Genomic DNA, 27,875 nt, shown 5'->3' on the forward strand with positions numbered 1-27,875 from the left:
GTGCGCGGGGTCACGCGCGGGCGCCGACACTTCCGGTGGGACCTGGCGATGGCGTACAGTGGGCTCACGGTGCCGCTCATCGTGATGACGGTGTTCTGGGGCTTCGTCGGCCTCTTGGTGCCCTGGTTCATCCCCAAGGGCCCGAACCGGGGGTAAGTGCGCCGGGGCGGCGGGGAGGCCGCGCGCTGCGGCCCCGCGGGGGCCCGGCCCGGCCTCGGGGGTCGCCCCCGGCCCCCTAATCCCTCGGAAGCTCGACCCGGCTTCGGGGGTTGCCCCGGTCCCCTAGCTCCGCGGGAGCCCGGCCCGGCCTCGGGGGTCGCCCCGGCCTCTTAGCCCCTCGGGAGCCCCGCACGGCCTCGGGGGTCGCCCCCGGCCCCCTAATCTCTCGGAAGCCCGACCCGGCTTCGGGGGTCGCCCCGGCCCCTTAGCCCCGCGGGAGCCCGGCCCGGCCTCGGGGGTCACCCCTGGCCCCTTAAGCCCCGCGGGAGCCGGGCCCGCTTCCCTGGGACCCCGCGGGGCGCGAGGAGATGCAGTGGCTTGGGCGCAAGGTCACGTGCGGTGAGGTCACAGGGGGTCAGAAACACCCTTTATTGGGTCAGTAGCTGCGGGGCGGTCGGCTGCTCTCCCGTGCCTTGGCCAGAGGGGAGAAGGTGCTCAGTCTGTGACCTGATCCCTTTTTGTGTCTGGGAGAGGCCTATTCTAGACGTTTTTTGTTTTTGTTTTTGCTTTTTGGGTCACCCCCAGCGATGCTCCGGGTTACTCTGGGCGCTGCACTCAGGAAAGTGCTCAGTGGCACTCCCAGCTCTGCATTACTTCTGGCTAGGCACAGGGATGCTGGGGGGGAGCCCAGCTTGCCGGCTGCAAGACAAAGACCCTCCCCGCTATGCTATCACCCTAGACTTTTTTTTTTAATCTCACTTAAAAGTAAATCATAATTTGTTGAAAGAGAATGGAGTGGGGCAGGGGCTGGAGCTGTGGAGAGCGATGGTACAGCAGGGAGGGCACTTGCCTTACAGGCCACCAGCCCGGATTTGGCACCTGGCTTTCCTGTGATCCCCGGAGCCCACCTGCAGGGATCCCAGCATAGCGCCAGGAGTAGGCCTTGAGCACTATCAGATGGTACAGCAGGGAGGCCACTTGCCTTACAGGCCACCAGCCCGGATTTGGCACCTGGCTTTCCTGTGATCCCCGGAGCCCACCTGCAGGCATCCCAGCATAGCGCCAGGAGTAGGCCTTGAGCACTATCGGGTGTGGCCCCTTCCAAAAAAAGTTTTTTGAAATGAATCAGAAATAAGGAAAAGAACTGGGCCCAGAGAGATAGCACCACAGGTAAGGCACGTGCCTTCCACCTGGCTGAACCAGCTTTGATCCCCAGCACTGGGCAGAGGGTCCCCTGAGCTCCATAGGGGTGCTCCTCGAGGCCACAGAGCCAGAAGAAGGGCACCCTGAATGCAGCCGGATGTGGCCCCCAAACAGAAACAAAACAAAAGAATAATGGGGCTGGGGCCCTCAGTTCCAGCCCTGTGGGGTATGACCGCAAAAACCAAAAAGAAAAGAAAAACCAGTAAGGCTCCCTGCAAGTGTCAGAATTCTGAAATTCAAAGCATCTGCTTTAGCCAAATTTGCTTTCTTGGACTTGTTTCTGCTGCTGGAGTTACCAGGCATGGAGTTGTTTGCTTTGTTTACATTTTCAACAGTTTTTGAACTTGTTTGTGCTATTGGAGTCACCAGCCGTGGAATTTGCCGTGTTTTTATTTTCAACAGTTTCATGAGCTGTGGTCTGCTTTGAGGATCTGTATACTGGGAGGAGCGTTTAGTAACCTGCTGGTTGCAGGGACTGTGTCTCCTTTTTCCCTGGACCACACCCAGCGGTGCTGAGTAGCCTTCCTCTCCGTGCCCGGAGGGGTCCACCTCTCCTGGTGGTGCCAGAGACGGAACTCGGTTTTTCCCGAGTGCACAGCACATGCACCCCCTCCTTCCTGTGTGCTGTGTGCTCCCTTTCTCGCCCTCCTGCCAGCATAGGATTCCAGTATAGGTCGCCCCGTCTCCTTCCCGTCTCCGCCAGGCCTCGTGTGTCCTGCTCTCGGCGGGACTGAGCAGGGTTGGGGCTTGAAAGGAAAGGCCTCTCCCGGAAGGTGTTGTGTGTCACTGAGAAACTGCTCCCGCTGACGGGAGACCTGTGACCTTGACGAGTCAGCCAGCTTTTCCACGCTTCCATTTCTTCACCATGAAACGGAAACAGCAGTGTAGAATTAGTGCTAGTTCCCCATCTCCTGAAAGACTGCAAAACTTTTTCTTTATTGGGGGCTGGGGGTCTGTGCCATACCCAGTGTGTTCCGAGGCTCTTTCCTTCCCCCACCCCAAATGATTTGCAGGGCGTGGGGGGTGCCTCAGAGGACTGATGGCACGTGGCGCACAGGAGCCCGCACCGCCGGGTTAGGTCTGTCCCCAGCAGGCTGGAGGGAAGAGACTGCTCTGTGGCTCCGAGGGCTCACGCACCAGGCCCTGAGTTCCCTCCCCAGAGCACACAGTGACTCCGGTGTCCCCGAGTGCCCCTCAGTGTGCCTCTGTGACACTACGTGGAGGCAGGGCCAGAGCTCCAAGGGCTGGTGGGCTTGCTCTGCATGTGGGGGTCTGCTTTGAGCTACTGTGTGCTTCTCGGAGCAATGTGCCAGGAGCAGCAGCCCCAGAGCACCGTGGGTATGGCTCGGGACAGCAGAAAGCTGCATTGAGGAAGAAGTCCCGCCGAGGGCGAGAGACCGAGCCCCTCAGTGAGGAAATGGGCTTCTCGGGAGGCTTAAGCGCTTGATGAGGCAGATGGGATGAGGGGAGAACTCTGGCCTGGGGCGACCCTGTGCTGGGCCCGCTCAGTCCCCCTGCTTCAGTCCCCAGGCTGCATGTCGCTAGTCCACTGAGCCGTGCCTGGAGTGGCCCCTGAGCACAAAGCTGGGAGTAAGCCCAGGACATTGCCACGTTTGGCCCAAAATCTAAAAAAAGAAAAAGGAAAAGCGGGAATCTGTGATAGGTCATCCTCACGGTGATTCATTAATAAAAATAAATTTTAAAAAATCATAAATAAGGGGCCGGAGCGATAGCACAGCGGGTAGGGCGTTTGCCTTGCACGCGGCCAACCTGGGTTCGATCCCTGGCATCCCATATGGTCCCCCAAGCACTGCCAGGAGCAATTCCTGAGTGCAATGCCAGGAGTAACCCCTGAGCATCGCTGGGTGTGACCCAAAAAGCAAAAAAAAGAAAAAATCATAAATAAGAATTTCCTGAGGGACTAGAGGAATAGTATAGCGGGTAAAGTGCTTGCCTTGCATGCAGCCACCTGGGGTTCATCCCTGTTTTAAAAAAAACCATCTGTGAGTAGGTCAGACTGAGAGCCATCCTGATGGGGACAGTCAGACAAGTGCCACACGTTCGGGTCTCCAGTGCGTGGGCGGGTTAGGCGCATGGTAGTACGGGGTGCCCAGGGACGCGCCCCAGTGCTACGAAGGCGCACAGAGAGGCCGGAGCATAGTGAGGCGCATGCTTGCGGCAAACCACGTTCCACGCAGTCCCGCCAGGAGTAGTGAGCAGGTGCGCCAGTGCTTGCCTCCTGGAAGTACTCCTGCTTAGTTTGGGGGCGTGTGGAGAGACCGCTCCCCTTTCTGTTGGAAACGACTGGAAATGATTTGGGGGACATTGAAAAGTAATTCAGCTATAGAACAATGCAATGTTTTTGTTTTGGGCCACACCTGGCAGTGCTCAGGGCTTACTCCTGGCTCTGGGCTCAGGGATCGGTCCTGGCAGGGCTTGGGAAACCATTCAGGGTGCCGGGTATGGAACCCGGGTTGGCCATGTGCAGGGCAAGCGCCCTCTGCGCTGTACTCTGAATGGCCCCAGAATAATGCAGTGGGATTCATCAATAAGAGGAATCCAAGATGGGTGAGATTAGAATAAAAAGGGGAGGAAGGAAGTGTTGAATTTGCCAGCAGCGAGGAAACCTGATAAATTGGGGTGCTGGGGATGTTAAGGGAAGGAATCCACGCAGGCGAGAGGCTTCCGAGGGAGACAGCCAGATGGCACGTGGGCCAGGGCTGTGGCCGCAGTGGGTTCCTGCTCCCGGGAGCTGGCGGGTAGGGCAGGGGTGGGCAGGAGCACGGAAATGGCGGAGCTTCTCTGTTAGTGACGTGGGAGACGGGCCTTTGGGAGAAGGGTCTTGTGAGTGCAGTGAGGACCTCGGAGCTCGAGCCGAGCGGAGGGCAGAGTGGACGCTTCCCTGCGGGGGTGGCGCCGTGGGCAGGAGAGCACTAGCGGGATCTTGAGTCTTCGGACATTCAGGGCTGCTGAGGCCGGAGGGAGAGTGCAGAGGGGAGGGCGGCACCGCATGTGGTGTCCCCTAGCCCAGGCCTGTCCAGAGTGAGCCCTCAGCATAGCCAGTGTGGCCCAAAGTTTAAGAAATAAGTCGGGTTATTTTAGTGCAGAAAATACCAGCAGTAGAGGAGCCGGTGATTCCGGGTGTCACACCCAGTTGTCTGTAAGTCCTTCGTGTTCAGTTCTGTGGGCTGAGCTGTGGCACCAGGTAGGATCCGTTTAAATAAGATCCTTTTAAGTACAATGCTTGGTGCCATAAACTTGTGCCATGTTCATCCCAGGCGGTCGTGGTCTCCAAGGGGCGGGTCAGATCCAGTCCACTCTTCCAGGCTGTGGGTTCGCTGGTTGGTCTGACGCTCTGGTTTTTCTTTCAGGGTCATCATCACCATGCTGGTGACCTGTTCGGTGTGCTGCTACCTCTTGTAAGTATGTCTCAAGTACTTGCGCTTCTTTACCGCTCAAGTGAAGGGGCTGGGTTTGTAATGCATGTGCCTGAAAATTACCTTCGGGGTCTACAGGATAGAGCAGGTGAAGTGCTTGCCTTGCACGGGGCTGACCCAGGTTGGATCCTTGGCACGACATAGGGTCCCTTGAGCCCAGCTGGGTGTGGTCCAGAACTGAAAGAAAAAGAGAAAATGGCATCACTGGTGAATGACTGCTGTGAAATGTTACACCTTGTTTTCCCTGGCACCTGTCCCTCTCTCGGAACCCAGAAACCGTGGCCCGAGATCTGTAAAAGCGTATTCTTCCCGTGGCCCATGAGTTTGCCTGAGAACTGTGCAGATGGCAGTGCAAGTATGATTTACTGGGCTCAGACTTAAAGTTTAGGATTAGCTGGATACCGCCATCGGATTACTTGGATACTCTTCTTCTTCTTTTTTTTTTTTTTTTGCTTTTTGGGTCACACCTGGCGATGCACAGGGGTTACTCCTGGCTCTGCACTCAGGAATTACTCCTGGCGGTGCTCAGGGGACCATATGGGATGCTGGGATTCAAACTCGGGTCGGCCGCGTGCAAGGCAAACGCCCTACCCGCTGTGCTATCGCTCCAGCCCCACTTGGATACTCTTCTTATTCTTTTGTTTTGTTTTGTTTTGTTTGAGGGCCACACTGGCAGTGCTCAGGGTTTTTCTGGCAGTGCTCACAAACCTTCTGGGGTGCCAGGGATTGAACCTGGGTTCTCTGTGCACAAGGCCAGTGCCCTGCCCCTGCACTATTGCTACAGCCCCCCTTTTAGGCTCTGAAGCAGTGATTCTCCTTTTTTTTTTTTTTTTGGCAATGCACAGGGGTTAACTTGTTGCAAGGCAAACGCCCTGCGCCCTGCCCGCTGTGCTATCGATACAGCCCCGATTCTCCTTTCTTTCAGAGCTTTGTCACTTCTCTAGGCTCCCTTGCCGGGACAGTTTTGGTGTAGACCAAGCCGTCATTTAGTGCCCAGGTGAGGTAGGAGGCTGCGATTCCGATCCTGGGCAGAAGGGCCTTAGTGCTTCCCGGTGACTGAATTTCTGGGATGTGTGGGCTTTGCAGCTTTTCTTTCTCTTTTTTGTGGTGCTGGGAATTGGACCTAGCACCTCACGCATGCAAGGCCTGGGCTTTCCTGCCGGCCACACCCCAGGCTCTTCCCAAGCTACTTCACAGACATTTGTGTCCATTCTAGTTGTTGCCACCGATTAAAATCCTGCCCTGACTTAGAGCTCTGAAGTTTGGCGGTCGGGGCCACCTCAGGCTCCTGTGGCAGTGCAGCCCGCACACAGGGCTGTGGAGGCAGCCGACTCCCGAGCACTGTTGGGGTGACCCCGGGCCAAGCAGTATCACATCACTGGGTCCAAATCATTAAACTGGCCCGCCTGGTGAAATGCTCGGGAGGGTCCCCCGCAGGAACTGTAACTGAGCCATGCCAGCCAAAGCCTCAAGAGCCCAATCACAGCGCAGCTGACAGGGTGGCCGCCGTGACGTGCAGATAGGTGCTAGTTTGGGGGGCTGTGTGTCGCATTTGTTCTCTCTGACCAGAGGAGTTGGGGTTCTCCAGGCTACCCAGCGTGGTGTGGACCTCACCTGGCACTGAGGGAGGGCCGTGTGCTCAGTTCTGAGGCGGAGAGTGCGCTCCTGTCTCAGGAAGGAGGCGCAAGCACCAGCCCCTCCGCCATGTATGGGAGGTCCTGCCACACACTCTGCCTTGGGGGGCTCGGAAGGGGTTCTGTGATGAAAGGCCTTGGAGCCCTTTGACCGTCCCAGCTGCACGAAGGGTGTTGGCATGCAGGGGGAGCTTATGAAAAGAGAACAGCATTGCTTAGGGGAAGGCCTGAGATTTAACCAAGATGAGATTTTTTTAAAAACTGTTTTGTGTGGTTGTGCTCTTTCTGTCATTTGATTTTCGGTGTAGGGGACTGAACCCAGGGCCTCATTCATGCAAAACTGTGGCCGTGCTTTACTTAAGGCAAAGGCAGAATCTTTCCATTCGGTCTCGAGGCTCTTAACTCCCTAGGGGACGGGGAGGGGTCAGTTGGTTGGAAATCTTTTCACCTAGGAGCCCTCACTCTTGAGAGCTCACTCAGTTTGTCATTCTGTTGCTCTTGGGGCCTGGAGGCGATTCTGTGGAATGATCTGGGATAAAGTTACTTTCATGAAATTACTTTTCTGTTCTTTGACACTATGTCATCTGGCCCTTTTTATTAACTAGTGCCAGGGCCTCATGCATGCAAAACTACTCTTTGAGCTACATCCTCAGCCCCGCAGAGCATCTTTAGCCACTGTGTGCAACTCGGACCCCTTTTTGGGTCACACCCGGGTCACTCCTGGCTCTGCACTCAGGAATTACCCCTGACGGTGCTCAGGGGACCATATGGGATGCTGGGAATAGAACCTCGGTCGGCCGCATGCAAGGCAAATGCCCTATCCGCTGTGCTATTGCTCCAGCCCCAAGTATATTTTCTTGAACTTGTGTGTGTGTGTGTGTGTGTGTGTGTGTGTGTGTGTGTGTGTGTGGTGGTGTGCAGTGGGGGTTTGGGGGGGACATCTGGCTGCTCCCAGCAGCTCCATGGAGCCATGTAATGCAGGGGGTCCAACTCACATCCTCTCACATTGCAAGCCAGAAAATATTTTTTAAAATAGATATACCCAAGGACTTTGGCTTTCGAAAACAAAGGCTTGTTTTGAAGTACATTCATGGACGCTTAAGTAGCTTTCTGTTTGGGGCAGTATTTTTCTCTTTCCAGTTTGTGCTGGTTTCAGATTTGACTCCGTGGGGCAGGGTAGGGCGGAACTCGGAACTTGTTTGAGCTTGAGTAAATCAGGACCTCTGCCAGTAGAACCAGTTCTGTTCATTGTTTGTTCCAAGGCAGCCTGAATGCTAGCCCGCTGGGTCTCTCTCTGAGGCACAAGATCCCTTTTGTTCCTTAAGCTTGCATCCTTATCAGTTACTGTTCCATACTTTCTCTGAGTCTGAGATCCATTGATTATGTTACAGCCTCTTCAGAGTCACACTACTCCCATCTTCAGGGTCAGTGAGAAGCCGAATGTTATAAAAATTCCACTGCTGCTTGGAAAATGCAGCCTACTCTTAGCAGCGGGCTAGTTCTAATCTTCCCAGACAGGTGATAGGGGAAGAAGGTACTGGCAGGTACAGAAGGCTTGGTTCTTTGACATGGGATGCTCTTTGGTTTGTTTATGTTGTAAGGTGGTTGTGTGGTGTTTTTCAGTGAATCAGAATTGCGTGTGTGTGTGTGTGTGTGTGTGTGTGTGTGTGTGTGTGTGTGTGTCCGTGTGTGTCCCCGTCCCTATGTCCCTATTTCCCCCACAACCTCCCACCTTCCCCAGCTTACTTCTATCTCTGTGTCCAACGATCACTGCTGGCGGGCTTGGGGGACCATATGAGGTGCCAGGGATTGAGCCTGGGTCTGCCACATACAAGGCAAGCATGCTCCCTGCTGTGCTGTCTCTCCGGCCCCTCTGTTTTTCACAGAGAGAACATGGCAGGTGTAAAGAGTCCCCAACCAGAAAGTTTAAATCCCAGTACAAAATCCAGAGCTGTGATAAAGTGGGGAGGGCGCTCGACTTACATGTCCACGGCCGACCTGGGTTCAGTACCCAGACCCTGTAGGGTCCTCCAGACCACCAGAGGAAGGAAGCCCCAATCCGGCCATAACCTGAAGAGCATCTGAGCACTGAGGGGCCCGTGCTGCCTGCCGAAGCCCACCATGCAGTCCCCTCTAGCCAGGGGGGCTGCGTCCAGTGCCCAGGCTGACCAAGGAAGCTGGACTGCTGGGCCTCTGTGAGCCCTGGACAGGAGGGGCACAGTCCCCTTCCCACAGGCACGCAGGTCGCGGGGCATGGGCTGCATTGGGGTCCCAGAGCAGAGGCCTGGGGGACGGTGAAGGGAAGTATTTGGCACTGATGGTGCTGTGCATGTCTCCCCCGAGCAAGGCCAGGCTGGGGGTCTTTCCGTCCATTCTCTGCTCCGTGCGCAGTGCCGGGACCCTAGTGCTCTCCAAATCTGTGTTGGGCCCGGAAGGTGGTACAGGGGGTAAGGCCTTGCGCTGACTGGCCGAGTTTGGTCCTGTTGTCCCTGAGCACCACTGGGAGTCATGCAGAGAGCACAGCAGCTTGCCTTGCTGGCGACTGACCTGGCTTCAGCCCGTGGCATCCCAGGTGATCCCCAGAGCATCGCCAGATATGGCCCCCCCAATAGTAAATTAATTTGCTGGCTACCCAGCCTTCAGAAGTTGCCCACTCATGACCAGCTTTACCCTCACACAATCCCCCAGCCCCACCAAACCATCCCGTTAGAAAAAGTTCAGTCCTGGGGCTGGAGCTATAGCACAGCGGGTAGGGGGTTTGCCTTGCACGTGACCGACCGGGTTCGATTCCCAGCATCTCGTATGGCCCCCTTGAGCACTTCCAGAAGTAACCCCTGTGCATCGCCGGGTGTGACCCAAAAAGCAAAAAGGGGGGGATTAAAAAAAAAAAAGTCAGTTCTTTGTTTCAGCAAATAACCTGTCATATTTACATTTTGTTTTGGGGCCACACCCAGTGGTGCTCAGGCATTACTCCTGGCTCTGCACCCAGGGATCATCCCGGTGAGGCTCCAGAAACCATATGGGGTGCCGGGGATTGAACCTGGGTGAGCCGTGTTTGAGTCACCATCCTGCCTGCTGTAGTATGCTGCAGCCCCTTCAATGTCTTTGATTGTCACTTGGTTTTTGTAGTTTGGAAGGGCACAGTTGAAGTTCATTGCATTTGTTGTTTTATTTTTTGGTTTTGGGTCCACACCTAGCAGTGCTGAGGGCTTGGTGCTCGGAAATTATGCTATGCACAACATCTTTCTCTTTCTCCCTCCCTTCCTCCCTCTCTCCCTCCCCACCCCACCCCCGCCCCGCCCCAGCCCCACTCCCCCCCACCCCAAATGGGCCATTGAATTTATATTGCAGTTGGTGTGTTTTAAGATTTCATCTCTCCATTGGTTTTCCTTGCATAGTTTCACTAGGGGAAAATGCTGCGTTCTTTGCCCCATAGTTTTCCAGAATCTAGTCTTTATTCACTGCACATCTTTGCTGTTGTTTGAGCTGTTCTTTGTTCTCCATTTCCTACACGCTGACAGTCCTCTCTAGAGAGTGAATCCTACTCAGGCTCAGCTTTTGAGTAAGTCGGCTTTGAGGGCTGCCTTTTGTTTTCATTTGGTTTTTATTTTTGGACCAACACCTACAGTGCTCAGGGTTTACTCCTGGCTCTGCAGTCGGGGATCAAATCCGGGCCTGCTGCACTCGAGACCAGCCCCTCACTCACTGCACTGTCACTCCACCGCTGCTCCAGCATCACGGAACTTTTAAACAGATTTGACGCTCCAGTTACTCCTTCCATGGCCACAGGATTTTGCGGTTTGTTTGTTTTTTTTAAACCTCCTTAGCTGGTAGTTATTTATCATCTTTCCCTCTCGAGTTGACGCTCCTTTGGGACAGGGCTACGCGGGTGGGATGTCTGTCTCACTCTCCGAAGTCTGGAAAGTTCTGTGTGAGTATCTTGATTGGCTCAAATGGTAGGGCGCGTGCCTGGGCATGCGTGAGGCCCAACCTATGCACCCCGGCAAGATTAATATGGTGGCATGGGGCCTGGAAAACAGCGATGGCCCGACTGCATCTGCTCGTGAAGTGGGAACACCTCCCGCCCTTCCCGCTTAGGCCTGGCTTGCCTCCAGGACGCTACATGTTGTAGCTAATTAGCTAATCCGCTGCTTCCTGCCTCTTTATCGCTGTGGTTTGTTTCTCTGCTTGTTGCCATCTTGCTCTTCCTGCCTTCTTTTCCTTCAGGATCTTATCAAGATTTTCTTGCTTTGTGCTTTTCCACAAAACCTTGGTGTGTGGACCTTGGTGTGTGGTTTTCTTTCCAGTTGGGATTTGCTGAACTGTTGGGGTCCGTATGTTTGTTTTCTGTCAGTACTGAGAGAAATCACAGCTTGTGCTTGGTATTTTTTCTGCTGGATTCTCTCTCCAGTTACACCTATGTGGGACTCTTTGTTTTCCTCACCCCTAAGTTTTCTCCCTTATTTCTTCTTTTAAGATGTCTTGATTTTATTCTAAGCACCGTGACAGTGGCAGGGTTTCAGGCATAAAGCCTTCCAGCCCCCCACGCTCCCTGTCACCACCATCCCGTGCCTCTACTCCCCCTGCAGTGACGCGCTTCCTATTACAGGCCAGTTCTCCGTGTCTGTTGCCTTTGGACATTTGTCAGTTCCTCCGATTCCTTTTGCCCTGCATATGAGGGCGCTCCTGTGTGTCTGCCCCTCCGGACCTTTCACTCAGGTGGTTCTCTCCAGCTCCGCCCGCGTCACAGCAGATGGCGGTTTCATCCCTTCCGTAGCGGAGTTGCATTCCATCTGGGCCTGGAATGGGCCCGTCAAGACCCTGGATTTCCCCTTCTTCTCTGAGGGGTCACACTTGCCGCAGTGAACAGCGGCTACCGGTCAGTTGAAACCTGCGAGGGTTGCTTTTACCTGTGGAGATTAGCTCCCTTTCCCCTTGGGCAGTGCTGAGTTCTCCGGGAAGGTCCAGCTCCCTGGGACTGCAGGGGGATCTGCAGTGTTGACCAGGCGCTGGAACCAGGGGTGCCTTTCCCGTGCCGCCCCCCCCCCCCCCCCCGTGGGTAGCAGCTGAAACCTCTGCTCTGACCCTCCAGTCTGCTGGGGCCTTCTGCTGTCTTTCACCTTTCTTGGCACATGGTCTGGGGGTCCCGGGGAATTTGGACGAGTGGCATCCTTAGCAGCACCCCCAGTTGGATTCGCGCGGCCTGAAGCTCATTGGTGGGGCCTCAGCTGGTCTGGTTGCTGCCGCTTGTACTCACTGCACGCTTGCGCCCGACAGGGCCCTTGGGTGCTGTGAGGGGCGGCGTGATGTCAGGCCCCTTCCCCTCTGCCATCCCTGCCTCGAGACGCTGGGAGCCGCCAGCGGCACTTTCCCAGAGTGTGGGGCTTGTGTTGGCCCGTCGCTCCTGTCGTCTGTGGTGGTTTCCTTAAGGAGTTCAGCGTCACTCACCTTCCTCCTGCGGCAGGACCCAAGTGGGTCTGACCCCGCCAGTCTGCTCCTCTGTTTCGTTTCGTTTGTTTTTGGGTCACACCCAGTGTTGCCACGGGCTAACTCCTGGCTCTGTGCTCAGGTGTCACTCCTGGTGGACTCTGGGGACGATGGGGATTGAACCTGGGCGGGCTGTGTGCAGGGCGAGAGCCCTGCCCTCTGCTCTGGCCAGGACATAGTCATACCTGTTGATTTCCCGCCGTTATGCCCACACTGTCAGCTTTGAGTCCTTGAGTCTCGCTTCCCTGGACTCCGTCTCCAGGCGCCCGCTTGCTTGGTAAGACCCCGTGCTCGTGGGTCTGGGCTGCCCCAGTGCCTTCTGCTGTCGCCTCTTGCTGGGGTCGTGGTCCTCGCTGTGTTCCTGTGATTTCCTGCCTTTGCCTTCCATGTCCTGGCGTGACGGTGGCTCTGGCAGGGCTGTGCCTGCCGGGTGCCTGCCGTCCTTGCCAGCTCGGCAGGAAGTTCTTGGTCTGTGCTTCCGTTAGGCCTGTGGCAGGAAGCCGGGCGGCAGCCACACCAGGGCGCTTCTCCGTGGCTGTGCATCTCCCCTGCCTGCTGCTGCTCTCAGCCTGTGACCTTTACCCTTGTCCAGGGGCTGGGGGAGGGGGTGTGTCTGTTTGGCGTGTGTAACCTCTGTCAGGCTCTACCTTTCGTAGGTCCTGGGTTTTGCTAAGGTTTCCTGGGCCTGGTGGGCCAGGGAACTGCGGAGATACTGCAGCCCCCCCCGCCCCCCCCCCCCCCCCCCCCCCCCCCCCCCGCACTCGCCTTGGAGAAGTCTGACCTGGCAGCACGTACGGCCCCCTGAGCCCCCTGAGCACCCAGGACGGACAGACTGCCCCCTCCCCCCAACCCCACCGGCTCACACTCAGACTAGTTCATGCCCTGGAGGCCTGGACGGTAACAGTGTAGCCTGTTCGTATCCTCTGCTAGACGCTCTTGTTTCCTGTCCTGAGAAGGGCTTTCCCCTGCCACTCCCCGGACCCCCTGAGATCCTTCTGCTGCCGTAAGGAGCGAGTACAGGAGTGAGGCGCCGGCTGCTGCGGCCAGGCCTGGTTTAACCCTGAGCCCCCCTGTGTGCTCCAGCCCCAAGCCCCCCGCCCCCCCAGACCTTGGGCTCTGGCGGCCGTGTGCAGCAGGCCTCCAGGGACCTGGTCTGCTCCAGCTTCTGCTGCAGGAAAAGGTGTTTCCTTCCCGACAGTGCTTTGAGCTGACAGCCCTGGTGCAGAAAGTGCGAGAACAGAGGGGAGGGTCCTTGGAGCTGGGGCGCCAGTGTTGCTGCAGAGTGCCCTGGCAAGCCGCTGCAGGGAAGGGCCGAGGCTTGGCGGCTGGGGACCCCTGGCCGCCCTCTGAGGCCCGCAGCAGAGACTCGTTGTGTCCCGCCTCCCCTCCAGGCTGCGTGGACCGACCAGGCCGGTCCGCACTGTCGGGTGAGGAGCAAGCCTGGCCTCGTGACCTTCTCCATTGCAGTGACTCAGGGAGAAAACGCCCCGTGAGCCGTAGGTTGGGGGCAGTGTCCCCAAGGTGGGGACGGGTTGGAAGTGTCACCTTGGAGACGGTGGGCTTGGCCCATTGGGAAGCAGAGAAGTTCGCAAGCCGCAGCCGCTGGGCGGGCAGGGTGGGCCCCTTCAGAGCGGAGGGCTGCAAAGAGGTAACTTCTGGGCGTGCGCCGGCACGGAATGCGCCGAGTGCCCCCTGCCCGTGCCGGCAGTGTCCACTCAGCTCCTTCGAGCAGAGAGGCCTGGTGGTCTGTGACAGAGAGACAGGCGGAGAAATGGCCCAGCGGGCAGGGCACTGCCTTGCGTGTGACTCGACCCCTGGCACCCCCTGGGGTTCCCCGTCTCTGCCAGCGTAGGAACAGGAGTAAGTAGTGAGCACTGCCAGGTGTGTGTGGTACCCAGCCCCCCCACTGCCCCCCATAACAGAGGAAGAATGAGCGAGCTGCAGAGTGAGCCAGGCCGCCCTGCACATGGCCTCAGCGCCAGCCCCGCCTGCCTGGACGCACTGCAGCCGAGTCACGGCGCGGTGGCGCCTCTCCCTTTGGCCCCCAGACGAGTGGCAGACTCTCCCAGCTTCCAAGGGCTGTGCTCCCAGGGACAGGGATCTGGGGGTGTCTGAGTCCTGACTTCCCCCGAGCGGGCGGTGAGGGCTGTGCCTCAGCTGTGGGGAAGTCCTTGGGGAGGTGAGTAGGTCCCGAGTCACCGCCGAGCCGAGGGGCTGAGGGGTCACGGGGGTGTCCGGGGCAGCTCTGCCCGCTACCATGCATAGCCCGTTCCTCTGGTGGCTCTCTCGGTTTCCTCGGAGGGTGCGTCCAAATTTGGGGCCTTTGGATTGAGACGGGGTGGGGGGTGTCGGAGATTGTCGCGGGGGGGGGGGGACCTGTGCCCCCGCTGTGTCTCTGCTGTCCCTTAAGGCACTCCCTTGCAGGACACCTTTGTTCTGGCACTGGCACAGAGATGCCGAGCTCGCTGGCTGCTGACTGCCACCCCGGGCCTCCCCCACGCCTGTCCTGGTCGGCCGCGAGGCAGAAGGGCCTGGCCCGTCGGAGAGAGGCTGAGACGCCGGGAGCCTTTGCCACCCGGAGGCACTTTTTCTCATTTTCCTTTTTCTTTGACTTGTTTTGTTTTGGGGTGTTTTGGGGCCACACCTGGCGATGCTCAGGGGTCACTTCTGGTGCTCAGGAATCACTCCTAGTGCTGCAGGGACCACAGGGGGTGCTGGGGGTTGAACCCAGGCCAGCCGCATGCAAGGCAAGTGCACGCTGTGCTCTGGCTGCGGCCTGCTTGAGGCATTTGCATAACCAGGAGCTGCTGCTGGTGGCCAGGAAGCCTCTGGAATGGAGGAAGCTCCGGGGGGGGGGCTGTACCCCGCGCCCCCGCCGCCCGTGTCTCAGGCCTGCCTTGGACAGAGCGTGCAGGGGTCTGTGGTGGTGCTGAGGGGGAGCCCCTCGTGGCTTGCCCGGGCCCCCTTTCCAGCGCTGTTCTCCTGCTGGCTCTGCGCCTCCCTGCGCCCAGGGCGGAGGGTGACACGCGGGCAGATCTAGCGGCACACTCAGTCCTCGCTCCCCGGACACATGAGTAATAGGGTGGATGGAGTCTGCTCCCTCCCTCCACCCACTGCCATCAATTCCAAATGTTTTTTTTGTCTTGTCCCGTCTCCTCCGGCGCTGTACCGAGTTTACCCATTTTGAAGGGAAATTTTCCGTCAGAAGGGCAGACCAGAGCTCAGCTGGTGATGGGGGGAAATTCCTCTGAAATTTCAAGCGAGCTGGCCTGGGCTGTTTCCCAAGGAAGTTTTTTTCGCAACTGTGTTTTTTTTTTTTTCTCTCTCTCTTTTTTTTTTTCTTTGCTTTTTTCTTGCTGCTTGGTTTGATGTGAAATCTTAAGCGTACTATGTAGAACAGAATTCAGAGAAGGTCCTGAAACCAAGCTGAGCCAGTTCAGTGGCCTTGGTCCTTGCTCCCGGGTCGACCCTCCCCGACCCCGGAGATGGACCACTCAGGCTGCACCGTGCACTGCTGACCCGGGGGAGGTTGCAGAGGGCCACACAGTATCCTGAGCCGTGACTCGGGACCTCTGGTCACCGAGTGACAGTTGTGACTTTAGGCAAATGCCGGGCCCTTCTTCATTTCCTCAGCACCCTGACGTGAGAAGGGAGAGAAAGACCAGTGTGAAGGGGGGCTGCGGGCCGGGGAGGGGTGCGCTGCCAGGCGGCCGGGTTCGCCCACACTCATCAGCTGGGGGGAGGGGGTTACTGCGCCCTGCGTGATTTGGGGGGAGGAGGGGGCAGCCAGCAGTCGGGTCTCCGTAGCTTTTCCCGAGCTCTGCGTCTTCCGCAAGGCCGGCCGCCCGCTTTGCAGCGGCTGTGCTGGGGGAGGTGCTGGCTCTGTGGAATTTTCCACGGCTGAGCCGAGGCCCCGTGAGCCGCACGGGCACAGTCTCCCTGCAGGCCCCAGCGACCGCTGAGATGAGCCGTGGCAGCTTGCTGTGTGCATCTCACCCGAGTCCACTGTCGTTTCTGAGGCCAGAGGGCTTGGAGGTGTCTGGTTGGCCTGGTTTCCTCAGGTGTCACGTTTCCTGTCACAGTCCACCTGCGGGGCCCGGGGGAGGGTGGGGAGGGCGCAGCCACGCTGCTCTGGAGGCCCAGAGCTGGTTGGTTGATTGTGTAGCCAGGGGTGAGCAGAGTGGATGGGAGCGGCTGGTGAGACCCAGTCCTGGGACGGCGTGTGGGTCCTTGGCTGCCTCCCCTGCAGGCGCTGCCGGGTCCAGCACCCCTTTCCCTTGCACCGGTCAGCCGAGGGAAGCTGTTTTCCCCCCCCCCCCCGCTCTCCCCGCAAGGAGGGAGATTCTGACCCGTGCGTGGGGTGCTTGTTTAGGCCACACTCAGGTGCCCAGGACCGTGTCCAGTGACCCAGTGCGAGTGCTCTGAGCAGGGACTGAGGGAGCGGAGCCAGTGGCCTAAGTCTCGGGCCACCCCTGGTCATGCCCGCATGGCCTCCCCTCCTTCCTGGCTCTCACCACCCCTGCCTCGCTGTGATTGCGTCCGCTTGTCCAGGCGTGATGTTTCCCTTCGTGCTCCGGCAGCTGGACCCTCGCAGAGCTCATCAAGTATTGGCTCAGTAAGTCAGACACGGAGTGACGTCAGTGCCACACAGCTTGCTCTCTGGCCTTCTGTATGTTCTCTGATAGTTCTCTGATTTTCAGACTTTACTGGGTATATTTGTGAGCAATCTGGGAACTTTCTAAAAGACAGAGTTGTGTACTTTTTTCCACTTCTGACTCCGCGGCCCTGTGTAAGCGTCTTACTCCCCCCATCGGCGCCTGTAATGCAGGCTTGTCGCGGTTCTGAAGTGAGCTGGGGAGCTGAAGACTCATTCGGGTCAGCTCCACAGGGGTGCCAGAAATGGGTCCGAGTTCAGGGGTGCTATCGAGGGGGGAGGCCGACTGGGGGTTGGTGAGCAGAGTCTTAGCCGTGGCTGTTCAAGGCTGTGAGTCAGCGTGTGGAGACTGGGTAACCAGCAGCCGCCTTCCTGAGGCCTGCGTGGAGTGAGGACATTAAGGGGGGCCGGGCAGAGGGACCCAGAGTCCGGGAAGCCTGGGAGAGGGAGTGAGGACCAGGAGAAGGCGGCGATGTGCGAAGCCTCACCGCTCTAGCCAGGTCACCGCATTGTGTCAGGACGGGCTCCTGCTCCTGCTAGCACAGTGAGGCCTGGGGCCGGGCAGGCGAGTCACTCCTGGCGTTGCTCGGGAGTTGCTCCCAGTGCTCAGGATGGAGCCAGGCCAGTGCCTTAACCCTGTATCTTCTCTCGGGCCCTTGGATCATTGAATTCTGTGAACCTTCCGTGTATGGAAGGTTTGCGGTAAGCAGAGTAGATCTCAGTTTTACTGAAGCACTGATTGTTCCTCCTCATCGAGGTGGTCAGGATCTAACCCCATTTCTCCGTTTTCTCCTCCCCCGTTTTCTGTTTAGCTGGCTGATTGCGATTCTCGCCCAGCTCAACCCTCTCTTTGGACCCCAGTTGAAAAATGAAACCATCTGGTATCTCAAGTATCACTGGCCATGAGAAGATGACCCGCCCTCCAGTGCTCAGACTTGAGGTGACTATACTCATCGCCTTTCACGTCGGTCAGGGTCACGTGGCTGTTGCAGCCCTGGGCATTAGCTTTGTCAGAGGGGGTGTCCCATTGTGCGCTGGCGCTGCCACTGGGAGAACGCTTTCCCGTACTCTCCTCAGTACGTGATTGGCAACCCGCGAGTGGCGGGAGAGCCGGGGCACTGCTGGGTGTGTGGGATCGAGAACAGTGGGTGCTTCTGGGAAACGGTCGGGTGTGCTTCTGATGGTGCGCAGTAAAGGAGTGATGGTGTCCTGGAAAGGTGTCCCAATGGCCAGGTGTTAGGGACTCTCAAGGACGGTCCCCTTCCTTGAGTGAAATTCTGGTTCAGCTCTTTTGCAAGACTTCTTGGATTCCTGTCACCTCAGCCTTGACACTCACGGTCAGGATCCTCCCACCGCCCTGTCCAGTGGTGCGGGTTTTTTGTTTGTTTTCTTAAGTTGTTTCTGCATACCTGGTGGTGCTCAGGGCTTGCTCCTGGCTCCACACTCAGGAGTGCTGCCTGTGAGCTTGTTGGGGGTCTGTCATATGGTCTGACGGGGATTTGACCTGGGCCGCCTAATGCAGGGCAAGCTTCCTGCCCACTTTACTGTCTCTCCAGCCCCTCTGGCGGTACTTGGAGAAATTGGTTCCACATAGCACAGCCTTCCTCCCCCAGTTCAAATTGTCTTCCTGTCAGCCTTTTTTAAAAAAATGATTTATTTGTTTGTTTTGTTTTTTTGAGTCACACCCGGTGTTGCTCAGGGGTTACTCCTGGCTCTGCACTCAGGAATTACTCCCAGCATTGCTTGGGGGACCATATGGGATGCCGGGGACTGAACCCAGGTTGGCTGCGTGCAAGGAAAATGCCCTCCCTGCTGTATTGTCACTCCGGCCCCCTGTCAACCTTTTCAGGTTGTCCATTGAAGAGCTTAACCTAAGTTAAGCTGTTCAGTAGAAATTGCAAATGGTGATTTTTATGTGTTTTTTTTTTCTCACTATCTCTACATTTGATCAAATAAGGTGTTTCTGTAGAGATAACTTTTCCTGCATCCTCTGGGTTTATTTTGCAGGCTGGCCTGGACAGCATGGGAGGAGCAGAGTGGTGGTTCTCTTCTCAACACTTGGTTTCTGGTACAAAGGGCAGACGGTTATTCTTTGCATGTGGGCGCCCCAAGGTTCCGCCCTGGCATCTGTGATAGATCCTCCTGCTGCCCCTCATATCAAAAAAAAAAAAAAATTGTTGGTACCCCAGTTACTTCTTGGAATCCAGTGAGACTTTTTTCCCTTTCCAGTTTTGAGCAGTTGTGTTTCTTCCTTTATGGTCACGTTCTTTGGTAGTTGGTTGTTTCCCTCCTTTCTAGCGAAGACAGCCCGTACCCCAGGCTGCCGCGTTCGAGATCCCCATCTCACACCTGCAGTCAGTGGCTCCTTCAGCTGCTTTTCGGTTTCCCACAAAGGATGCCCCAGTCACTGGTCTGCCCGGGTCACTGCATTTCTTTCCCAGGGAAATGGAAATGGAAAAGAAACCCAGAGTGGCCGCAGGGAGGTCCGGGCCCTCAGTGCTGTTCTGGCACTGTGACCCTGGCGGAGTGACCCTGGTGTCCCCCAGCACCGCAGTGTAGGGCCTTACACCATTGAGCCGGTGCTGAGTATTTGGTACCCCCACCTGCCAACATTGCTGAGCGGTTTGCCCATTAAGACACAATGAGAGGGGCCAGAGAGATACAATGAGTAAGGGGTGTGCCTTGCTCACGGCCAGACTGGGCTCAGTTCCTAGCACCCCATATGGTCCCTGAGCACCAACTGGGGGTACCCGAGGACCAGAGAGAGACAAATAAGCCAGCCTGCAGGCACATGCCTTGCGTGCAGGAGACCCTGGGTTCAGTCCTGGCACCACATGGGCCCTGAAGCAATCTGGGTGTGCACACACACAGATCCCCTGCACGGACACACCCAGTGATAACACAAAAGTCAAGTCAAAAGACAGTGATTCAGTTATTTGCTGTAATCATCCTGCAGTGCATACAAAATAACTTCAGAAGTTACCGATAAAACTGCAAGCTGAGAGTTTCTTAAATGTTAAATGCAGATTAGATCTTTTTTTTTCTTTTTGGATCACACCCAGCAATGCACAGGGGTCACTTCTGGCTCTGCACTCAGAAATTACCCCGGCAGTGCTCAAGGGACCATATGGGATGCTGGGAATCGAACCCGGGTTGGCCACGTGCAAGGCAAATGCCCTACCCGCTGTGCTATCACTCCAGCCCCAGATTATTTCTTTACTGCTTTTTTTTTTTTTTTTTTTTTTTTGCTTTTTGGGTCACACCCGGCGATGCACAGGGGTCACTCCTGGCTCTGCACTCAGGAATCACCCCTGGCGGTGCTCAGGGGACCATATGGGATGCTGGGATTCGAACCCGGGTCGGCCGCGTGCAAGGCAAACGCCCTACCCGCTGTGCTATCGCTCCAGCCCCAATTTCTTTACTGCTTTAAAGGAAGCATCACTGGAAGTAATTGCTTCTTCTACTGGTCATCAGTTTGACCTATCACTGACCTATAATTAGATTTGTTCTAGTTTGTGTTCAGTTTAGAGTAATTTATTGATTTATTTGTAAAAGGACATATTTCCAAAGTTAAAATTGTAAGCAAGTTATAGTCAGAGAAGTCTGTTCTTCCAATCTTTTACTTTTGCACAGATAGGCCATTAATGTATGTATGTATGTATGCTTTTATATTTGTGGGCGTTTGTGGGGTTTTTGGAGTGCCATACCTGGTGATCTTTAGGACCTGTTGCTGTCAGTGGACCTGGTATGCACATTTGAATCCAGGCGTGGGTAGTGGGTGCGTGTGTGTGTTTCAGCCATCAAGCTCTGTTTTCTGTCCTTCCAACTAGAGAAGCATGGTGGTTAGGGCTTAGTGCTGAGAACCTCAGGCCTCAGGCTTCGCTCTCCCCAGGATTCCGTTCTTCAGACTCCGTGGTCTCGCTTCTTCCCTTACAGGAAAGAGGGCCCTGTGGCCTGCATAACTGCGGAGTGTGGGTCTGGTCAGTCCCGGTTCTTTGAGTCATTTGTGTTTCTGTTTTTTAGTCTTTGGGTCACACCAGGTGATGCTCAGGGGTTACTCCTGACTCTGCACTCAGGAATTACTCCTTGTGGTGCTCCGGGGATCGAACCCAGGTCGGCCACATGTAAGTCAAGCATCCAACCAGCCTACTATCGCTCTGGTCCCTCTTTTGAGTTATTATTTTTGGTCTCACATGTCCGCTGACCTGATTTCTAATGTTGGTACTGGGGTCCACAGCACTGACTGGGCTGCCTTGAAGCCCTTAGGATTCACTTTTTCCATTTAAAAGCAAAATACCGGTGGGGCTAGGTTCAGTCCCTTGCACCTGCCAGAGTGATCCCCGAGCACAGAGCCAGGAGTAAGCCCAGAGCACTGCTGGATGTGGCCCAAAATCCAGGAAACAAAGACGAGCCCCTAAATACCAGCACGTAGGAGGACGCAGCCAGGCAGGACCTCAGTGGGAACATCAAGTCCCCTTTGTTCCTATCTGAGGTCTGGATATCAGTGGGACCATCACGCCAGGCCTCGGGAGGCGGTGGACACAGAGCTCTCGTCTCTGCCGGCAGTGGGCGGGCCAAGCTCCCAAGGTCCAGCTTCACTTTCCTTGGTGATAAAATCGAACAAGCAAGCTGATGCCCTTAGGAACTTGTCCGGCACTGTGGATAACGGGCTGTGGGTGCCAGCCCTGTTTGCCTGTTGGCGTGTTTGACTGCGTGTGATTCCTGTGAGAGCCAGCCTTGGAAAACAGGAGTGCAGCCACGCGTGGTGTTTGGCCAAGGCAGCTGAACAGTCCTGAAAAGCTCCGACGGTTTCCTGTTGAGACCGTGACGCTGAGCTGAGGGCTCTGAGGGATGGGCCAGCGGGCCAGGTGCCCTCGGCAGAGCCCCGCCAGCAGTGATCTTCCCGCGCACAGCAGGGTGTGCCCGCCAAAGAGAAGAAAAGATAGTCATCGAAGGCATGTCACCCACCTGCCCCTTGGCTCCTTGTGTTGCTCTGAGCCGCTTCTGTGCTGGGCATGGCGAGCTGAGCCCGGCTCCGGGACCCTCCGAGCGGCGCTCGCACCTTCTCCGTGCCCACCGTCCTCGGCGGCCACTCCTGCTCGGGTGCCTCCAGGTCGCTGCCCCGCGTGCACGCCCTGCTCTGGGCTCTCCGTGGAGTGGCGTGGCCGGGCCGCAGGGCCCTGGGAGCGGGTTGGCTGACCCAGGCCTCGTAGTCCCCTGGGTTCACCGAGGTCCGAGCTTTTATCCTCCTGCCCTCTGGGCCGGAGAGGAAGGTGGGCTGTGCTGTGCCCTGGCGCACTTCCTCTGGCTCCCGAGGATTTCCAGGAGCCTGCAGCTTCTGGTGGGGCATGAGGGCTGAGCGCCAACGTGAAGCACATTTGTGGAGAGCGGTGCCAGGGCATTTGGCGGGCAGGACGTCTCCTGCCTCTCCCATCGCACTGGTTTCCCTTCTGGTCCCTGATGCCTTGGCTCTCCCTGTCCTTTGGTGTCACGCCTTCAGCTTTCCTGCCTGTTGGTGGTGGGGGGGTGACTCCGGGCTCTGTGCTCAGGGAGTGCCCGGCCAGCCTCCCTGCTCTTGCTCCAGCCCCGTTCCTGGCCCTTTCCTCCTCCCTGGGGATCCGTGGGCCTCTTGGCCTCCTTCGGCCTCCTTCGTTGGGGCACCTGATCCCTGACCCAGCTCTGGCATTTCCCTGAGGTGACGGACTCCTCAGTGCTCCTGCTCAGGGTGCCAGAGGCCCAGGAGCCGGGTCTGTCCACTGCTCTGCTTCTTCCTAGCCCGCTCCTGCAGCCTGCCCCTCACTCCTCTCCTGGGCCTGTGGATTGGGCCCTGTACTAATCTTTGCTCTTATTTTGTGGGGTGGGGCACACCCAGTGGTACTCAGAGCCTGCTCCTGACTCTGCACTCAGGAATTACTCCTGGCAGTGCTCAGGGGCCCATATGGGGTGCAGGGGATCAAACCTGAGGTCGGCCTTGTGCAAGGCACGTGTCCTACTGCTGTACTATCGCTACAGCCCCTATTTGCACATTCTTGACCTCGTTCGTTTTTCCTGCCTCTCACCAACCCAGAACATATGCTGATTCAGAAAACAGATTAGGAGCCACAGATCTGCAAACATTCTTTCTGTTCTCCTATCTGCTCACCCACTCTCAATTTTTTCTGGTGTCCGACTTGCTAGTCTTGCATTTCCTCTCCTGACCTTGGTTTCACAGAGATTTAATGTCCCTAAATGCCCCCAGGCTCCTGGAGGTTGGTGTTCAGGTTGGTGTCCGCTAAGGTACCAAGAGTTAGCTTCCCTGTCTCTTGGAGTAAAACCCCCGCAGTAAAGGCAGCCTTACCCATGAGGGTAAGAGGAAATGACTGGGGCTGGAGCGATAGCACAGCGGGTAGGGTGTTTGCCTTGCGCGCAGCTGACCCGGGTTCGATTCCCAGCATCCCATATGGTCCCCTGAGCACCACCAGGAGTAATTCCTGAGTGCATGAGCCAGGAGTAACCCCTGTGCAATGCTGGGTATAACCATAAAAAGAAGAAATGACTGTGTGTTTATCTAAAATGAAAAATAAAGATAAAAATGAAACCTTCCGGGGCTGGAGTGATAGTACAGCGGGTAGGGCATTTGCCTTGCACGTGGCCCACCCGGGTTCGATTCTCAGCATCCCATATGGTCCCCTGAGCACCGCCAGGAGTGATTCCTGAGTGCATGAGCCAGGAGTGACCCCTGTGCATCGCCAGGTGTGACCCCCCCTCAAAAAAATAAAAGAGTAGGGAAGGCTTCCCGGAACACACCATGTTGGAAGTTCCCCCAGATGTCTCGGCTCCTGCCTTCGCCCGCTCGTGTGAAGCTGGGAAGCCAGCGGCGGGCAGGGCTCTGACCCAGGAGGGGAGCCAAGTGGTGAGGCCTGCGCGCCCGCCAGTTGTGCTGCCCCGGCCCGGGCCCCTCAGGGACTCCTCCGCTCCGCGTGAGAGGGAACGCAGGCCCACCCCTCCCCTCCCTCCAGACTCGCCAGGCCGCGACCCTCTGTCCAGCGGGGGCTGAGCCGACTAGGGCCTGTCCCCTCCCGTGTCCTGCACCTTTGGCAGCGTGGCGGCCTGTCCTGAACCCAGAGGAGCCTGATGTGGAGGTGCCTTTGGACGAGGTGGCGAGTGTCAGGGTCGTGTCCCCACCGGGGGTTTCTTTCCAAGAGCGACAGTGTGGCTTTTCGCACATGGACGCCGAGCTCTGGGCTGGAGGAAGAGGGTTTCCGCGCAGCCGCTGGTGTGTGAAGAGCCTTGAACTGTTTGCTAGCCCTGTCAGGCTGGTGGCAGCGCGAAGCTTTGTCACCTACACTGTAGCAAGAAAGGGAGCGAGTAAGCGTGACCTTGAGGAGTCAGAGCTCGGCAGAGCTCGGCCTGTGAGAACATGGCCGTCTCGCTGGTGGAGGCCGAGAGAGAGGGACAGATTTCTGGAAACCAAAGCGCATTAGAGTTCGGGCGGGCTGTGTGTCTCCCTCTTCCTCCTCTGCTCTTCTGTCTCCCCCGTGGGGGCCTTGCAGAGGTCGCTGGGGCCGCCCTCTGCTCCCTGCCGCGTTGTGCAGGGAGGTGCCCACTCTGGTAGCCTGTTTCCTGCCCGGTGCTTGCCCTCCTGGGACAGTCACTGCAGCGGCTTTATTCTTTCAGGACCCGAAGAGGTTTCCTCTCCACTCGCCTCTCACCACACCGCCTTCCCGACTCGCCTGCTGCGGCCGTCCGCTGCCTGCGACACGCGCGCCACGTCCAGGTGGATCTCTCACTCTCCGGTGCAGTGTTTGCCCTGTTGCCTTACTTCTTACTCTCTGACCAACATGTGCCTACTTCGCCGAGACCGTGCGCCCTCCGCCCTCCGTGAGCTGGTGATGTCTCTTCTGGAATGGAAGGTGCTGGGCTCCTGAGAAACGCCTCCCCCCTCCTGGGGATTGTGGCTTGGAAGCTGCCCTCTGCCAGCTCCTGCTCGAGAATCAGCCACGCTTGGGAACTTACAGGGCAGTAAGGGTCCCGGGGGTGACTGGGAGCGGAGAGCGTCTGTCCCCACAGACTCACACACCAAAGTATACTGTTCAGGTCAGATTTCTTACGTCTGCCATGTTCTGGAATAAATTTATTTTTCTGCTTTCTATGGAAATCGGGCATTGGTATATTTGCAAAGCTCATTTTCACAATGGTCCCATCTCTTGATAATGTCTTCTTTTTGGGGGGTTTACTTGGGGAGCAGTAATACTCAGGAAACTCTGGTGCTCACAGTCGAACCTGGTGCTCTCACGTGCAAATCCTGCGCACTAGCCCTGTGGCCAGGGCTCCTGGCCCCCAGGATAATGCTTTCTTCATGGGGCTAGAGAGATAGTACGGTGGCACATGATTGACCTGGGTTCAATTCCCAGCACCCCGGATATTCCCCGGTGTTACGTTGTTTCTATTCTTCCCAACCCTGGGAATCATTGCTCGGCTCTTCCCAGGCACCAGGAGAGTTTTGAGTGAAGCCACTGCCCCCACCGGCCTGTCTGCACCGCCCGTCTGCTCATTAGCAGCTCTGCACAGGACTTGTAAAGGGCCTTGGAGTGCATCTGGGGGCTCGGTGAAACCCCGGAGGGGAGAGCGGGTGGACCGTCCCCCGTGCCTGCCGTTCATGGCGTCTGGGCTGGACTGGAAAACGTGCTCACCCCACTGAGCACAGCTTGTCTGGTGCCTCATGTGCCCCTTGGCCCCTCTCAGTGGTAGGGGCCAGGAGGAGCCAGCCCAGGGCTTGGGAGCGGGCAGAGGCCATGTTGTCCTCGTAGACGGCTCCTGTGACCCCCTCCTTCAGCTTTGCTGGCCTTTCTGTGGGTACGGGAAAAGCACCATCCGTGGGAAGAGCCCTGCTGCAAGGCTGTGGCCCTGGTCCCTCCACGCAGGGTCGTGTCTCCTTTGGGGTTGAGGAGACTTTCAACCCCAGGGGGCCTGCCCTCCCTCCCGGGGGGGTCAAGGAGACTTTCCCGGGCAGCGAGGCAGCTGCCTTGCTGTGGGTCTGACACTGGGTTCCCCGGAGCGGCACGTCCCTCGGGGACACTACATGCAGGCTCCAGCTGTGGCTGCAGGGAGCCGGCAGATCCCGCATAGCTGCCATCAGCTGTGTCAGAGGGCGGGGAGGGAGAGAGAGAGGTGGGGGGCCTGCACTCTGCTGTGACGCCTTCCCAGCACTCTCCTGGCCAGCCTAGTCCCCAAGTCCTGCCTGCCCCGTCAGTTTGTCCTGAGCTGTCCCCTGTCTCCTCCGGGGGGATCTGTGAGTGCAGGGCAGGAAACAGGCAGCGCTTGCTGGTTTGCGCCTGGTCTCGCTTGCCTTTGGCCAGGCCAGTCCCTCTGGATGTGAGGCAGGAGGTGGGCGTGTTGACTGCGCTACCCGCAGTCAGGCGCCAGTGGGCCTGGGCTGCGGTGTCACCAGTTTTGGCTGCCACCTGCCTGCAGCAGGAGCGTAGCTCTCTCAGTCAGTCCCCAGCACTGCGTGGCCCCCTGAGCACTGCTGGGAGGGACCTTGAAGCAGTGAGCTGGGAGTAGCCCCGTGTATGACCCAGAACACGGGGCCAGGAAGGTGGTTAGTGGTCAAAGGCCGTGCTCAGTACATGCCAGCCCGAGTTTGAACCCTGGCACCGTGTGGCCCCGAGCACTGCTGGGTGTGGCCATGGAGTCCCCCACCCCCACGCCCTGAGCGGCTCTTAGCATTGGGCCATACCCGCCTTGGGCCGAGCGCTGTCAGGAGAGCCCCTGGGCACTGTTTGGGAGGCTTCCCCCACCGAGACTCGAGTAACCGGGGCTGCCTGCCCCCACTGTGTAAATAAGGTTCGCCGAGTGACACTGGCTCGGGGCTGATGTTCGAGTTCCCGAGTACCCACGGGGTGTTTCCCACGGAAGCGGCCCCGTTCCTGTGAAGGGAGATTTCAGGGCGGCACCAGCTGGGGAGTCTCCCCTCCGCTCCCCTCCCCCACACACGTGGCTTCCCTTTGCCTTAGTCATTTGAACTCAGTTGCAGAGCAGCCCAGGGTGTGCCCTGGACTCCGGGCAGCGCGGCTCTCTCGAGTGGGGCGGTTCACGTTCTCGCTGGGGGGCTCCTGGTTCCGTAGCGCATGGTTTTGGATCTCCAGTGACTGCACGGCTTCCCCAGGGCCCCGCTGACCGGCTGACTTCCGGTGGTGTCTCCCAGTGGTGTTCCTTCCACAGCGGCACCTTTGCTCATTCCCTCGCAGAGTTCCACCATGCAGGGGCAAACTGATGTTCCTTTGCTGGTGGGTGCCCACCTGGTGGTGGGCGGGGCTGGCTTCTGGCTCTTTTCCCCAGCACCCCTTCTGCCGGTGCTCAGGGCTGCCAGGGATTGAAGTGGGGTCAGCTGCGTTCAAGGCAGGCTCCCTACGGTACTATCTGGCCTCTCAGATGTTCTTTTTCATGAGGAGGTGCCACACCCAGCAGGGCTGCGGGGGCGGGGACTACTTCCAGTGATGTGTTTGACTACTCCCAGTCCAGTGCTCAAGAGAGCATGGGTGCCGGGCCATGAGCCAGGGCCTCCACCCGCAGGGCATGTGTTCCACCCCTGGGCACAGACCTAGAGTTGAGAAATGCTCTGGTTGTTGCTCTGGTTCGTGGTGGCTTTGGCCCCGGATTTCTTCTGCAGCCTTGAGTGTCTGGGCCAGAGACTGCTCTCTGCTGAGCTCAGGCTTTGCGGTGGGAGAGTAGAGTCAGACCCTGGGTCCCCAGGCACAGAGCCGGGGCGGCCTCCAGCCACCGCCAGGCGTGGCCCCAAGCCCCTTCGCCCCCTAAAAGAATACCGAGATTTACTTAATCATTCCCTTCACCCCACGGTACATGGGGTGGAGAGAATTTTTCTAAAAGAAATTGGGAAGACAGACGAGTAGCAGAGAGATATTACTCAGCGCAGTTTGATCCTGGCACCACGGGGTCCCTGGGCACGTCCATGAGTGACCCCTGAGCACAGCTGGGTGTGGCCCAACCCTGCCCAGGCCCCCCGTGTAAAGGAAACACGGACAATACTCTTTACCCCTGGGGACTCATTGCAAATGTTCTTTTTGATCAGTTTGGGTTTGGGCCACAACCAGCTCTGTACTCCTGATTCTGTCTCAGGGATCACTCCAGCCATAAGGAAGTCAGGGATTGAGCCCAGGTCAGTCACGGGCAAGGCGAGCACCTTCCCCACTGTCCTTGTACTATCTCTCCAGCCCCAGCAAATGTTCTTAATTTTTTTCCCTATTCAGCATTTTCTCCCCCCCCCAAAAAAAAATGTAATAGTTGAATTAAAAAGAAAGG

General features: G+C 57.4%; 1 protein-coding gene across 2 annotated transcripts; it reads left to right on the plus strand.

Annotated features, from left to right (window-relative positions):
• ATP6V0E1 (ATPase H+ transporting V0 subunit e1) lies at positions 1 to 24,703 on the plus strand. 2 transcript variants are annotated; one of them, XM_004611482.2, is made up of 4 exons: positions 1 to 152; positions 4,734 to 4,781; positions 17,387 to 17,514; positions 24,231 to 24,368. In XM_004611482.2, exons 1-3 carry the CDS (start codon positions 49 to 51, stop codon positions 17,478 to 17,480), a joined length of 246 nt encoding a protein of 81 aa, XP_004611539.1. In that variant the 5' UTR covers positions 1 to 48; the 3' UTR covers positions 17,481 to 17,514; positions 24,231 to 24,368. The 2 variants fall into 2 exon arrangements, with proteins under 2 accessions (XP_004611539.1, XP_054983148.1); XM_055127173.1 differs by lacking the exon at positions 17,387 to 17,514 and having other exon boundaries at positions 24,231 to 24,703.
• Positions 24,704 to 27,875: the final 3,172 nt, after the last annotated feature.

The sequence above is a fragment of the Sorex araneus genome, chromosome 2, assembly GCF_027595985.1.
Source record: "Sorex araneus isolate mSorAra2 chromosome 2, mSorAra2.pri, whole genome shotgun sequence".
Lineage (NCBI taxonomy): Eukaryota > Metazoa > Chordata > Mammalia > Eulipotyphla > Soricidae > Sorex > Sorex araneus.